This window comes from Agelaius tricolor, unplaced genomic scaffold, assembly GCF_023055355.1.
Source record: "Agelaius tricolor isolate 1412-34295 unplaced genomic scaffold, bAgeTri1.0.p SCAF_135, whole genome shotgun sequence".
Lineage (NCBI taxonomy): Eukaryota > Metazoa > Chordata > Aves > Passeriformes > Icteridae > Agelaius > Agelaius tricolor.
The window spans coordinates 41,205-54,140 of NW_027269395.1; the positions used below are offsets into that span (position 1 = coordinate 41,205).

The 12,936-nt window shown below is 64.3% G+C and overlaps 3 protein-coding genes across 3 annotated transcripts; 2 read left to right on the forward strand and 1 right to left on the reverse strand.

Annotated features, from left to right (window-relative positions):
* The first annotated feature begins 49 nt into the window (after window positions 1–49).
* ACTL6B (actin like 6B) lies at window positions 50–5,084 on the forward strand. The gene is made up of 14 exons (XM_071420321.1): window positions 50–214; window positions 682–758; window positions 1,217–1,382; window positions 1,785–1,885; window positions 2,004–2,101; window positions 2,375–2,469; window positions 2,900–3,006; window positions 3,381–3,470; window positions 3,563–3,624; window positions 3,702–3,816; window positions 4,035–4,115; window positions 4,211–4,306; window positions 4,639–4,725; window positions 4,803–5,084. Exons 1-14 carry the CDS (start codon window positions 190–192, stop codon window positions 4,881–4,883), a joined length of 1,281 nt encoding a protein of 426 aa, XP_071276422.1. The 5' UTR covers window positions 50–189; the 3' UTR covers window positions 4,884–5,084.
* A 947-nt stretch (window positions 5,085–6,031) lies between these two features.
* Window positions 6,032–11,394, forward strand: MEPCE (methylphosphate capping enzyme). Its single transcript, XM_071420315.1, has 4 exons — window positions 6,032–7,265; window positions 8,751–8,969; window positions 9,971–10,097; window positions 11,139–11,394. Exons 1-4 carry the CDS (start codon window positions 6,087–6,089, stop codon window positions 11,189–11,191), a joined length of 1,578 nt encoding a protein of 525 aa, XP_071276416.1. The 5' UTR covers window positions 6,032–6,086; the 3' UTR covers window positions 11,192–11,394.
* A 228-nt stretch (window positions 11,395–11,622) lies between these two features.
* PPP1R35 (protein phosphatase 1 regulatory subunit 35) lies at window positions 11,623–12,796 on the reverse strand. Its single transcript, XM_071420329.1, has 4 exons — window positions 12,667–12,796; window positions 12,325–12,544; window positions 12,113–12,222; window positions 11,623–11,997 (listed from the first exon to the last, which is right to left on the reverse strand). Exons 1-4 carry the CDS (start codon window positions 12,742–12,744, stop codon window positions 11,833–11,835), a joined length of 573 nt encoding a protein of 190 aa, XP_071276430.1. The 5' UTR covers window positions 12,745–12,796; the 3' UTR covers window positions 11,623–11,832.
* Between the last annotated feature and the right edge of the window lie 140 nt (window positions 12,797–12,936).

Genomic DNA, 12,936 nt, shown 5'->3' on the forward strand with positions numbered 1-12,936 from the left:
CGCGCCCACAAAGGGGAGGAGCCTCGCCGCACAGACCACGCCCCCTCGCGGTTAACAAAGGGCCGCGGCCCCTTTAAGCGCCGCCATGGCGGCCAATGGGCGCGCGCGCCGCACGGCGGGCGCTGATTGGCCGCGGGCGGGGCCCCGCCCCCTCCCCCGGCCGGCGCTGTCCCGGTGCTGAACGCGGCCATGAGCGGCGGCGTCTACGGCGGCGGTAACGGGGCGGGGCCAGGCCCCGGGGGCGGGGCCACCGCGGGGGGCGGGGTCACGGCGGGAGGGGCGGGGCCAAGGCGGCGGGGGGGTAAAGGGGTGGGGCATGGGGGGGGTCCCCGGGGGTTCGGGGGGTCCCGGTGTCACCGTTGTGTCCTCGTCCTCTCAATGTGAGGGGGGCGCATGGGGGTTCATTGTCCCGGGGTTTTCTGGGGGGGTCTCGTTGTCCCGGGGGGGTCCCGGTGTCACCGTCACTGTCCCTCAATGTGAGGGGGGTGTCCCGGGGGGGGTCTCATTGTCCTGGGGGTCCCGGTGTCACCGTCGTGTCCCCATCCCCTCAATTCCGGGGGGGGTGTCACTGTCCTGGGGGGTCCCGCTGTCCTCGCTGTCCCCTCAATGTCCTGGGGGTGTCTCGGGGTGCCCTCATTGTCCTGGTGTCACCATCGTGTCACCGCCGTGTCCCCTCCCCAGATGAGGTCGGGGCCCTGGTGTTCGACATCGGCTCCTTCTCGGTGCGCGCGGGCTATGCCGGCGAGGACTGTCCCAAGGTCAGTGGCACCGCGGCCCCTCCTGTCCCCTCTGTGTCCCCCCCGTGTCCCTGTCACACCCCCCCGGAGAGACGGGGCCGCCGTGTCCCCAGAATGCCATCCCCATGGTGGTGACGTTGTCACTGTGTCCCCAGCATGCCGTCCCCATGGTGGTGACAGTGCCACCATCTCCATGGCCATGGTGTCCCCGAGGCCACCCTAGGCCAACGTCCCCATGGTGGTGACATCGTCACTGTGTCCCCAGAATGCCGTTCCCCATGACTGGGGTGTCCCCAGGCCAATGTCCCCATGGTGGTGACAGTGCCACCATCTCCACGGCCATGGTGTCCCCGAGGCCACCCTAGGCCAACGTCCCCATGGTGGTGACAATGCCACCACCCCCATGGCCACGGTGTCCTCAGGGCCACCCCCAGGCCCTGTCCCCACGGTGGTGGCACTGTCCCCCTCGCTGTCCCCAGGCGGATTTCCCCACCACCGTGGGGCTGCTGTCCCCGGACGAGGTGTCCCTGGAGCTGGACGGGGACAAGGACAAGAAGGGTGGCAAGGTGTACTACATCGACACCAACGCGCTGCACGTGGCCCGCGAGGGCGTTGAGGTCCTGTCCCCCCTCAAGAACGGCATGAGTGAGTGTGGGGACACTGGGGGGACATGGGGGGCACTGGGGACAGTGGGGACACTGGGGACATTGGGGACAGTGGGGACAGCAGGGACATTGGGGGGGACATTGGGTGCATGGGGGGACACAGAGCAATGTGTGGGCACCAAGGGGACTGCAGGGGACACGAGGAGAGATCAGGGACATTTGGGGACATTGGGGCACACGGAGAGGCACAGGAGGACACGGGGGGAAGGTGGGGGGACAGCACGGGGACATTTGGGGACATTGGGGCACACGGAGAGGCACAGGAGGACACCAGGGCCTGGGGGTCTCAGGGATCGGGTTGGGAGTCTTGGGGGTGGCTGCCGTGCCCCGGCCCGCGTGTCCCCAATGTCCCCAATGTCCCCAACGTCCCCAATGTCCGCAGTCGAGGACTGGGAGTGCTTCCAGGCCATCCTGGACCACACCTACGGCAAGCACGTCAAGTCGGAGCCGGGGCTGCACCCGGTGCTCATGTCCGAGGCGCCGGTAGGTGTGACACGGCTGTCCCCTCCCCGGCGTCCCCTGGGCGTCCCCAGGTGTGACCTGGCTGTCCCCAGTGTGCCCCGGGTGTCCCCAGTGTCCCCCTGTCCCCCCTGTGTGGCAGTGGAACACGCGAGCCAAGCGGGAGAAGCTGACGGAGCTCATGTTCGAGCACTACAACATCCCGGCCTTCTTCCTCTGCAAGACAGCCGTGCTCACTGCGTATCCTGTGGCACCTGGGTGTCACCATAGTGTCACCCCTGTGTCACCTTCGTGTCACCTCTGTGTCACCTCGGGATCACCCTGTGTCCCCCCTGGATGTCCCAGGTGTCCCCGTTGTGCCCCTTGACCCCCGGCTCAGCTGTGTCAACGGGCGCAGCACAGGGTTGGGTGTGTCCAGCAGGGCTGGGAGTGGCCAGGAGAGGTTGGGCGTGGCCAGTGGGTGTGGCCAGGGCGGGTCCCACCCCCGTTGTGCCCCCTTGACCCCCGGCTCAGCTTTGCCAACGGGCGCAGCACGGGGCTGGTGCTGGACTCGGGCGCCACCCACACCACGGCCATCCCCGTGCACGACGGGTACATCCTGCAGCAAGGTGAGGGCACACCTGGGACAGGTGAGAGAGAACCTGGGACACACCTGGAGTAGGGGGGGCACATTGGGTACATCCTGCAGCAAGGTGAGGGCACACCTGGGACAGGTGAGAGAGAACCTGGGACACACCTGGGACACACCTGGGATACACCTGGACTAGGGGGGGCACATTGGGTACATCCTGCAGCAAGGTGAGAGCACCAGGGACACACCTGGGACAGGTGAGAATACAGCTGGGACACACCCAGGCAGGGGAGGAGCACCAGGGACACACCTGGGACAGGTGAGAACACACGAAGGACACACCTGGCACAGGTGACAGCTTACCCAGGACAACCACAATGGCCACCCCCCCCGCTCCCCCAGCCAGGTGAGCGCCCACCTGTGGCAGGTGAGGGTGGGCGTGGCCTGACGCCGGCCCCGCCCCACAGGGATCGTCAAGTCGCCGCTGGCCGGGGATTTCATCTCCATGCAGTGCCGGGAGCTCTTCCAGGAGCTCAACATCGACATCGTGCCCCCCTACATGATCGCCGCCAAGGTGGGCGGGGCTAAGGGCGGCCAATCAGGGAGGGTTGGGCCACACACAATGCTCCTCCCACTTGTGGGTGGGCTTATGCTTGGTCCCATCCTTTTTGGGGCGGGCTCATTTAGCTCCACCCCTTTCTGAGCAGACTAAATTTTAGGTCCGCCCATTTTGGGGTGGGCTTTTCCCTTAGCTCCGCCTCTTTGAGATCACACCCCTCATTGGACACTCCTACCATTTAGCCCTACCCCCTGAGTGACATCACCCTTAGACTCTTCTTACCCCCGCCCAGGGGAGGCTCCTCCCCTTTCCTTTTGCATTATTACTCCAAAACCACGCCCCTTTTCTCCTCGGCCACGCCCCCACGGCCGCGGCCTCTCCCCCTGCAGGAGCCGGTGCGGGAAGGGGCCCCCCCAAGCTGGAAGAAGAAGGAGAAGCTGCCCCAGGTGTCCAAATCCTGGCACAACTTCACCTGCAACGTGAGATGGGGGGTTTGGGGGTCCCCGAGGGGGATTTTGGGGTCCCCGAGGGGGATTTGGGGGTCCCACCCCATTTTTTGGGGTCCCCGCAGGAGGTGATCCAGGACTTCCAGGCCTCGGTGCTGCAGGTCTCGGACTCCCCCTATGATGAGCAGTGAGTGCCGGGTCCGGGGGGGTTTTGGGGGGAATTTTGGGGTGGGGGGACCCCAAACTCGGCCGTTGTCACCGCAGGGTGGCGGCGCAGATGCCCACGGTGCACTACGAGATGCCCAACGGGTACAACACCGACTACGGGGCCGAGCGGCTGCGCATCCCCGAGGGGCTCTTCGACCCCTCCAACGTCAAGGTCCGGGCTTGGGGGTCCTGGGGGGGTCTCTGAGGGGGGGTTTGGGGTCCTGGGGGGTTTAGGAGACCCCCATGCCCCGAGTTCTGCCCTACTGACTCTTCCAGTGTCAAGGTTTGAGGGTCCCTGGGGGGGTTTTGGGGGTCCCAGGAGGTTTGGGGGGTCCCGGGGGGGGTTTGGCGTTTTTGGGACCCCCTGACCCCTCCTGTTTTTTTCCCCAGGGCCTCTCGGGGAACACCATGCTGGGCGTGGGACACGTGGTGACCACCAGCATCGGGATGTGTGACATCGACATCCGGCCCGTGGGTCTGGGGGTGCCGGGGGGCCCGGGGGGGGGGGGGGTCCAGGGGGGCGGCAGGGACCCCTCCCCACATCCCTGTCCCCGTGTCCCCTCCAGGGTCTCTATGGCAGTGTCATTGTCACCGGCGGGAACACGCTGCTGCAGGGCTTCACTGACCGCTTGAACCGCGAGCTGGCCCAGAAAACGCCCCCGGTGAGGGACCCCGGGACCCCCGGGATGGGGACCCCAAACCCCCCCTGTGAGGGACCCCCACAATTTGGGGAGGGGGGACCCAACAAAACCCCAAATTCTGCCTGGGAGAGACCCCCTGATGTTGGGATGGGGGGACCCCAGACCCCTCTGAGGGACATTTGGAGGTGGGGGGGAACTAGACTGGGCCTCAGGGTTTCTCCCAGTTATCACCTGTCACTCCTGTGGTGGTTTCCCAGTCACCCCCAATATCTCCCAGTGCTCCCAGTTGCCCCCAGTGGTCCATAGCTGTTCCCCAGTGGCTCCCAGTGCTCCCAGTAACCCCCCTCTCCCAGAGCATGCGCCTGAAGCTCATCGCCAGCAACAGCACCATGGAGCGGCGCTTCAGCCCCTGGATCGGAGGCTCCATCCTGGCCTCGCTGGTGAGTGCGGGGCTCCAGAGGGAGCCGGGGGGTCCCCCCATAAAGGACCCCTCAAAACGGCCCCAAATTCCCTGCAGGGCACCTTCCAGCAGATGTGGATCTCCAAGCAGGAGTACGAGGAGGGCGGGAAGCAGTGCGTGGAGCGCAAGTGCCCCTGAGGGAATCTGAGGGCAACCTGAAGGATCCTGAGGAGCCTTGAGGGGATTTGAGGGAACCTGAGGGGTCCTGAAGGGATTTGAGGGCATCTGAAGAGCCCTGGGGGAACCTGAGGGGTCCTGAAGGAGCCTTGAGGGGATCTGAGGGAACCTGAGGGGAAAATCGACCAGGAATCCATTAAAACCCGCACAACCCACCTGGAACCGGCTCAGTGGTGGCAGGGATCGGTGGGGGCGGTTCGTGGGTGGGGCTGCGGGGGTTCTTTCACCGATTCTGGCGGATTTCGCCTCAAAAAAACGGGTGCCCGGTCACGTGACGGGTGGGGTAGGCGCACGTGCCGGGGCAGGTGGCGCTGCTGCGCAGGCGCGAGGGCACGTGATGGCGAAAGGGCGGGAGAGCGTGCGCGAGACGCCGCGCGGGGTCTCGCGAGAACTTGGAGACGTCTGCGGCGGCACCGCCCCCCTGCGGCCGCGGCGGGAACTGCCCGCCGCCGTTTTCGCGAGAGCCCCGCGCGCGCCCCGTGAGCTCCGGTACCGGGCGGGTGGGGCGGGGGGAGGGAGGAAGAGAGAGAGCCGGTTCGGTGACGTTACGAGCCAGAACGGTGACGTCACGAGCCGGAACGGTGACGTGAGTTCTCGGCCGAAGGAGAGACCGGCGCTGGAACGGGGACGGGGGGACGGGGGGACGGGGGGGGTGTGCGGGGGGGAAAGGCACCCGCAGTGCGCACGCGCGGCCCCCTCACGGACTCCAGCGGCCGGCAGCCTCCGCGCGCGCGGTGAGGCCCCCGCGCAGGGCGGCCACACTCCGCCTGCTCCGCCTTCCGGCCGCCCGCCGTTCCCCTCCCCGCGCTTCGCCCGTCCTTCTGGCCTTTAGCGAAATCCTCCCGGTGCCTCCTGCCCTTCCCCCCGTCCGCCGTTCTCCCGCGCTCTCCGCGCAGGCACTCCCCGCGGCCACCCCACGGTCCTGAGGCCCCCTCTCTCTCCCCGCGCGCCGACTCTCGCGATTGGCCGCCGCGCGCCCCGGAGCCGCTCCTATTGGCCAAGCCCCGGCGCTCCTCCCCTTTCAGTGGGCGTTCCCGCGCTGAGCCCCGCCCTTCTCCTATATAAGCCCCGGCGGGCCGCCGCGGCGCTGCCATCGCGGGCGGGAGGCGGCGGGCGCGGAGGCCCCGCGCGTGCGGCTCCCCCCGCTCCCCCCTCCGCCGGCGCATGCGCGGGGGCGGCGCGGCGCAGCGCGCAGGCGCGGGCCGGGCCGCCATGGCGGCGGCGCCTGAGGCCTTCCTGGTGCCGCCGCCGCCGCCGCCTCCTCCCGCCGCCGCCGCGGCCCCGACCGAGCCTCCCGAGCCGCCGCGGCCCCGCAATGGCCTCCGCGCCGCGGGCGGTGGCGGCGGGAAGCGGCGCAGCAGCTGCGGGGCGAAGCAGCCGGCGTGGAAGCGGCGGCGCCGCGCGGCCTCGGAGTGCGGCCCGGTGCTGCCCTCAGAGTTCCTGCTCGGCGGGAACATCTTCGACCCGCTCAACCTCAACAGCCTGCTGGACGAGGAGGTCAGCCGGGCCCTGAACGCCCGAACCCCGCAGTCCTCGCCGCTCCCGCAGCGCGGCCGCGACCCCGTGGAGATCCTGGTGCCGCGGGACATCACGGACCCGCTGAGCCTGAACGCGCCCGGTGAGGGGCTGCGCCTGGCCTCGCCCGCCAAGAGCGCCCGCCGCCGGCACCGGCACCGCGGGCAGCAGCGGGGCGGCACCGCCAGCACCGCCAGCACCGCCGCGACCGCCGGGACCGCCGGTGAGGAGCCCGCCCGGCCCGCCGAACCCTCCGCCGCCGCCACCGCCCCGCCGTGCCCCGCCGCCCTGCCCGCCCCCGGCCGGCACCGCAAGCGCCGACGGACTTGCAGCAAATCCGAGGGGCCTCGCCCTCCTCCTCCTCCTCCCAGCACCACCGAGAAGCCGAAACCCCCCGGTAAGGCGGCGCAGCGCCCGCGGCACCAGGTGCGCAAGTTCCAGTACGGGAATTACTGCAAATACTACGGGTACCGCAACCCCGACGTGGAGGACGCGCGGCTGCGGGCGCTGCGGCCCGAGTGGTTCGCGGGCAAGGAGGTGCTGGACGTGGGCTGCAACGTGGGGCACCTGACGCTGAGCATCGCCAAGCGCTGGGCGCCCGCCAGGGTGGTGGGGCTGGACATTGACGGGCGGCTGATCCGCTCGGCGCGCCAGAACATCCGCCACTACCTGTCCGAGGGGCTGGGGGCGGACGGCGAGGCCGCGGGGGCGCCCAGGAAGGGATTCCCCGCCGCGCTCCTGGCCAGCCGGGGCCCCATCGCCGCCCCGCAGCTGCCGCCCGACGGGCCCGGGGCCGCCGATTTCCCGCACAACGTGGTGTTCGTCACGGTGAGAGAGCGGGGCGGGGGTTTGGGGGTGTTGGGCCGAGTTTTGGGTGGGTTTTGGGGGGGTTTAAGGGGGTGGCAGGAGGGGATGGGGGTGGGTTTTAGGCTTGGGGATATCTGGGGTGGATTTTAGGGAGGATTTAGGCGGTCTGAAAGGGATGGGAGGAATGTTTTAGGGGGAGTCGGTGGGTTCAAGGGAGTGACAATAGGTCTGGTGAGTTTTATGAGGGTTTTGGTTGGGTTTTAGGGAGTCTTGGTGGATGGGAAGGATATTTTAGGGGAGTCTTGGTGGGTTTAAGGGGGTGACAGGAGAGGAACGGGGGTAGAAGGGGATCTGGGGTGGGTTTTAGGGGGGTTTACAGAGTCAGAAAGGGATGTAAGGGATGCTTCAAGGGGGTCTCAGTGGGGTTAATGGGGTGACGAGTAGGTCTGGAGGGTTGGCAAAGGTTCTAGGAGGGTTTTGGTTGGGTTTCAAAGGGTCTTGGTGGGTCTGAAAGGGATGTGAGGGAATTTTAGGGGGGGTCTTGGTGGGTCTAAGGGGGTGGCAAAAGTTCTGGAGGTTTTAGAGGGCTTATGTTGGGTTTTAGGGTGTTTTTGTTGGGTTTTAGGGTGATCTCGGTGGGTGCAACAGGGCCGAATAGGTTGAGAGGAGTTTTAAGTGGATTTTCGGTGTTTTTGGGGCTCCAGGCAGGCGTAGAGAGGTGACGGGGTCCGTGTGGGGGTTGAGGAGCAGCACGGGGGGATTTGGGGGGGCTCTAGGGGGTCCCCAGGAGGGGGGAGTGGTGTGGGACCCCCTGGTTCCATCCTGGGGTCTGCGTGGGGCAGCTCCGGGCCTTGGTGTGGGGCACCCAGGAGCCCTGAGGGGGGCTCAGTGTGTGCCCCCTGCCCCCCAAAATCCTTCTATGGGTACCCCAAAACCTTCAGTGGGGCTCAGTGTGTGCCCCACGCCCCCCAAAATCCTTCCATGGTACCCCAAAACCTTCAGTGGGGCTCACTGTGTGCCCCCCACACCCTGAAATCCTTCCATGGGTACCCCAAAACCTTCAGTGGGGTCCAGTGTGTGCTCCCTGCCCCCCAAAATCCTTCCATGGGTACCCCAAAACCTTCAGTGGGGCTCAGTGTGTGGCCCCCACCCCTCAAAACCCCTCCATGGGTACCCCAAAACCTTCAGTGGGGTCCAGTGTGTGCCCACCCCCAGCCCCCCAAAACCTTTCCGTGGGGCTCAGCCCGTGCCCCCCGCCCCCTGGGACACCCCCAAACCCCCTCAGGGAGGCTCAGCTCCCACCCCCAGCCCCCCAAAGCCCTTCAGAGGGGCTCAGCCCGTGCCCCCCTCCCCATCAGACACCCCCAAACCCCCTCAGGGAGGCTCAGCTCCCACCCCCAGCCCCCCAAAGCCCTTCAGAGGGGCTCAGCCCGTGCCCCCCGCCCCCTGGGACACCCCAAACCCTTTTGGGGGTCTGAGCCGCAGGCGCTGCCCTTGCCCCCCCAGGGTAACTACGTGCCCGAGCGGGAGGAGGCGGTGGGGGCGCAGCGCCCCGAGTTCGACGTGGTGCTGCTGCTGTCGCTGACCAAGTGGGTGCAGCTCAACTGGGGCGACGAGGGGCTCAAGAGGCTCTTCAGGAGGGCCTTCAGGCACCTGCGGCCCGGAGGGCTCCTGCTGCTGGAGCCGCAGCCCTGGGAGTCCTACCGCAAGCGCAAGGGACTCACCGTGAGTCTGGGGGGGTTACACGGGGGTCTGGGGGGTCACTGAGGGGTTTGGGGGGTCTTGGGGGGGTCTGGGGGGGTCACTGAGGGGTCAGGGGGGGTTACAGAGGGGTCAGGGGGGCAGTTTGAGGGGTTTTGGGGTCACTGAGGGGTTTGGGGGGTCACTGAGGGGTTTAGGGGGGTCACTGAGGGGTCTGGGGGGTCACTGAGGGGTCTGGGGGGGTCCCTGAGGGGTTTTGGGGGGGTTTGGGGGGTCACTGAGGGGTCTGGGGGGTCACTGAGGGGTTTGGGAGGGTTACAGGGGGGTTACAGAGGGGTCGGGGGGGTTACAGAGGGGTCTGGGGGGGTTACAGGGGGGTCACTGAGGGGTTTGGGGGGGTTACACAGGGGTTTGGGGGGTCACTGAGGGGTCTGGGGGGTCCTGGGGGGTCACTGAGGGGTTTGGGGGGGTCTGGGGGGTCACTGAGGGGTCTGGGGGTCAGTTTGAGGGGCAGCAGAGGGCTCATAAAGGGGTTTGGGGGGATCTTTGGGGGCTATAAATGGGTCTGGGGGGATCTTTGGGGGCTATAAATGGGTCTGGGGGAGTCACTGGGGGGCTATAAATGGGTCTGGGGGAGTCACTGGGGGGCTATAAAGGGGTCTGGGGGAGTCATTGGGGGGCTATAAATGGGTCTGGGGGAGTCACTGGGGGGCTATAAAGGGGTCTGGGGGGATCTGTGCCTTTTGGGGGGCAGGACTGGGGGTGAATCTCTGGGTTTTGGGGGGGTTTCTGACCCCTCTTTGCCCCCCAGGAGACGATGTAGGGATATCTCTAATTTTGGGTGGCATATCTCTAATTTTGAGTGGGATATCTCTGTTTTTGGGGCCGAATCTCTGTTTTTTGGGTTTTCCTGACCCCTTTTTCCCCCCAGGAGACGATCTGGGTTATTTTTGAGTGGAATATCTCTGTTTTTGGGGCCGAATCTCTGTTTTTTGGGTTCTCCTGACCCCTTTTTTCCCCCCCAGGAGACGACGTACCGGAACTACCAGCGCATCCGGCTGCGTCCCGAGCAGTTCCCGGCCTACCTGACCTCACCTGAGGTGGGGTTCGAGCGCTGCGAGCTGCTGGGGACCCCCCAGCACAGCTCCAAAGGTGAGCCCCCCAAAACTGCCCCCAATCCCCCCAAAATCCCCCCGCCCGGGGGGGTCAAAACAGCATTTTAGGGTTTTTAAATGAGTTTTTTTAGGGATTTTCTGAATTTTAGGGGTTTTTTAATAAGGTTTTCTGAATTTTAGGGTTTTTTTTAGGGATTTTCTGAATTTTTGGAATTTTTTAGGGTGTTTTCAGGGATTTTAAAGGGTTTTTTTAAGGGTATTTTCAGGATTATTAAATATTGTTAAAGGTATATTGAGGGTATATTAGGTATTATTAAGAGTATGTTATTATTAAGGGTGTATTATATATATTACATATGCTATATATAATATATAATATACATGATATATAGATGGATATATAGAGTATATATATTATGGATATATTATGTATATATTATGTATATATTATGTATATATATATTATGTAATATATTATGTATATATATTACATATAGTGCAATATTATTAGGGGTGTATTAAGTATTATTAAGATTTTTTTAAGTATTATTTAAGAATTATTAAGTATTAGAATTTTTCATGGTTTTTTTTGGAATTGGGGATTTTTCAGGACTATTTAAAAATTTTTAGGGATTTTTTAGGACTGTTGAGGGTGTGTGGAGGATGCTCTTTGGAGGTTTTAGGGTTTTTTAAAAAGGGCATTTTCAGAGCTCTTTTATGATTATTTAGGGATTTTTTAAAGGTTCTTTGGGGATTTTTTGGGCTGTTTTATGGTTTTTTAAAAGGATATTTTCAGAGCTCTTTTATGATTATTTAGAGTACATTTAGGGATTTGTTAATAGTATTTTGGGGGTTTTTAGGGTTTTTTTTAAAAGTAAGATATTTTTGCAGCTCTTTTATGAGTTTTTAAGGTAAATTTAGAGATTCTTTCCTGTTTTTTGGGGGGATTTTATTTTTTTTTTTGAAACCAGATTTTTTTTTTTTCAGATTTCTAACAATATTTTGGGGTACCGGTGTGAGGAGGGGGCTGTGAATTTTGGGCCCCCTCCCCAATTTTCTCTCTCTTTTCCCCCCCCAGGTTTCCAGCGGCCGATTTATCTCTTCCACAAGGGCCGAGGTGATGCCCCCTGAGCCCCCCCCGAGCCCCCCGGGGTGGGGGAGGGGCGGGGGGGCTGCTCCCCTCCCCCCCCGGCTGCCAAACGGGGGGAGGGGCTGCGCGCGCCCCCCTCCCCCCGGATTTTGGGGTGTTCCCTCCCCCCTCCCCCCCCCCGGGCGTTTGCCGTGGTTTGCTCCGAGCGGGGGGCGGGGCCCCGAATAAAGGAGGTGATTGGTCAGCGGAGGGGGCGGAGTCTTTTTTGGGGGGCGGGGCCACGGGGAACTTGTACGGGTTTATTATTTTGGCAGGGGAAAAGGGGGGAGTCATAGAGGCCGTCAAAAATAACAAATTTATTTTTTGGGGGGAAAAAGGGGGATTTGGGGTGGAAGAGGAGATTTGGGGGGGGGGAAAAGGGATTGGAGGGAAAATCGGGGTTGGGGGCGGGGTCACAAGGGTCACAGAAGCCTTCAGAAATAACAAATTTATTTTTTGGGGGTGAAAAAAGGGGGATTTCAGGTGGGGGAAAGGAGCATTTGGGGAAAAAAACCGGGGATTTGGGGTGGGAAACATGGGGTTTGGAGGAGGAAAAGGGTTTCGGGATAGAAAAAGGGAATTGGGGGGGGAATGGGGTTTTGTGGGGGGATAAAGGGTGGTTTTGGGGGGGGGTCTCTCCCCGTTAGCCCCCTCCCCACTGCAGCCGTTTCCGGTACATGGCGAAGGCGGCTCCGGGGGGGCGCGGGTGGGCCCGGGAGGGCTCGGGGGGCGCTGGAGGGGGCAGCCACGGCCCCCCCCCGGTGTTCGCCGCCCCCTTTGCCAGCACGGCCAGGCACGGCCCGGGACCCTGGGGGGGCACAGGACACGGTGGGGTCCCGCCGGTACCGGGGGTGGGGGAACGGAAACCGTGGGGTCCCGCCGGTACCGGGGGGACACCGGGGATGGATTTGGGGGGGCCTCACCTGCGGGGGGGGCGCGGGCGGGACCCCACGGCGCGGCCCCGGTACCGGGGGGGGCACGGCCAGGCTGACGAGCCCGCGGAACAGGCGCTGGGCGGGCGGCACGTTCATGGCTGGAACCGGGGGAGGATTCCGGTTAAACCGGGAGCGGGGTGGGGGACATGGACCCCCCCTCATACCGGACCCCCTTCCTCACCCCCCGGTCCCGCGGTTACCGGCGGCCGCCGCCCCGCCCAGCGCCGAGCGCGCCGCCCAGGAGCTGCCCAGGAGCGCGGCCGCCGCTCGGGGGGCGTCGAACGGAACCGGGGGGATCCCACCGGGACCCCCGCGGGTGCTGTGCGGGGTGGGCGTGGCCAGGAACGGCTCCCCGGCTGCTTCATCCTCTTCATCCTCATCATCATCCTCCTCCTCATCCGGGATGGGCGCGAACCGCACCTGGGAATGGCGGGAGGGGAGAATTGGGGTCCCTGAGCCCCCCCGTCTCCCGGTTTGGGGTGTCCCGGTCCCGCCCGCGACCACCCCGATGTCCCGGAGGGTCCCGTTCCCCCCTCCCCCACCTGCCGGTGTCCCCCCCCGCGCCCCCCCCGCCTCAGGATCCCCCCGGGCGGCGGCGGCGGGAGCGCGCGCGGCCTCATGGCGGCGGAAGCCACGCCCTCTTTCCGCCCCTGGCAACGCCCCCCTGTTAACGGTGACCGCGCCAAGATGGCGGCGCCCACGAGGCCACGCCCTCCCCAAGATGGCGCCCGCATCTTCCCGTGTCCCCGAAGCCGCAGGTTCGAGTCCCGCCTCAGCCGCTGCCCCCAGTTCACTCCATTTTACCGCAAAAT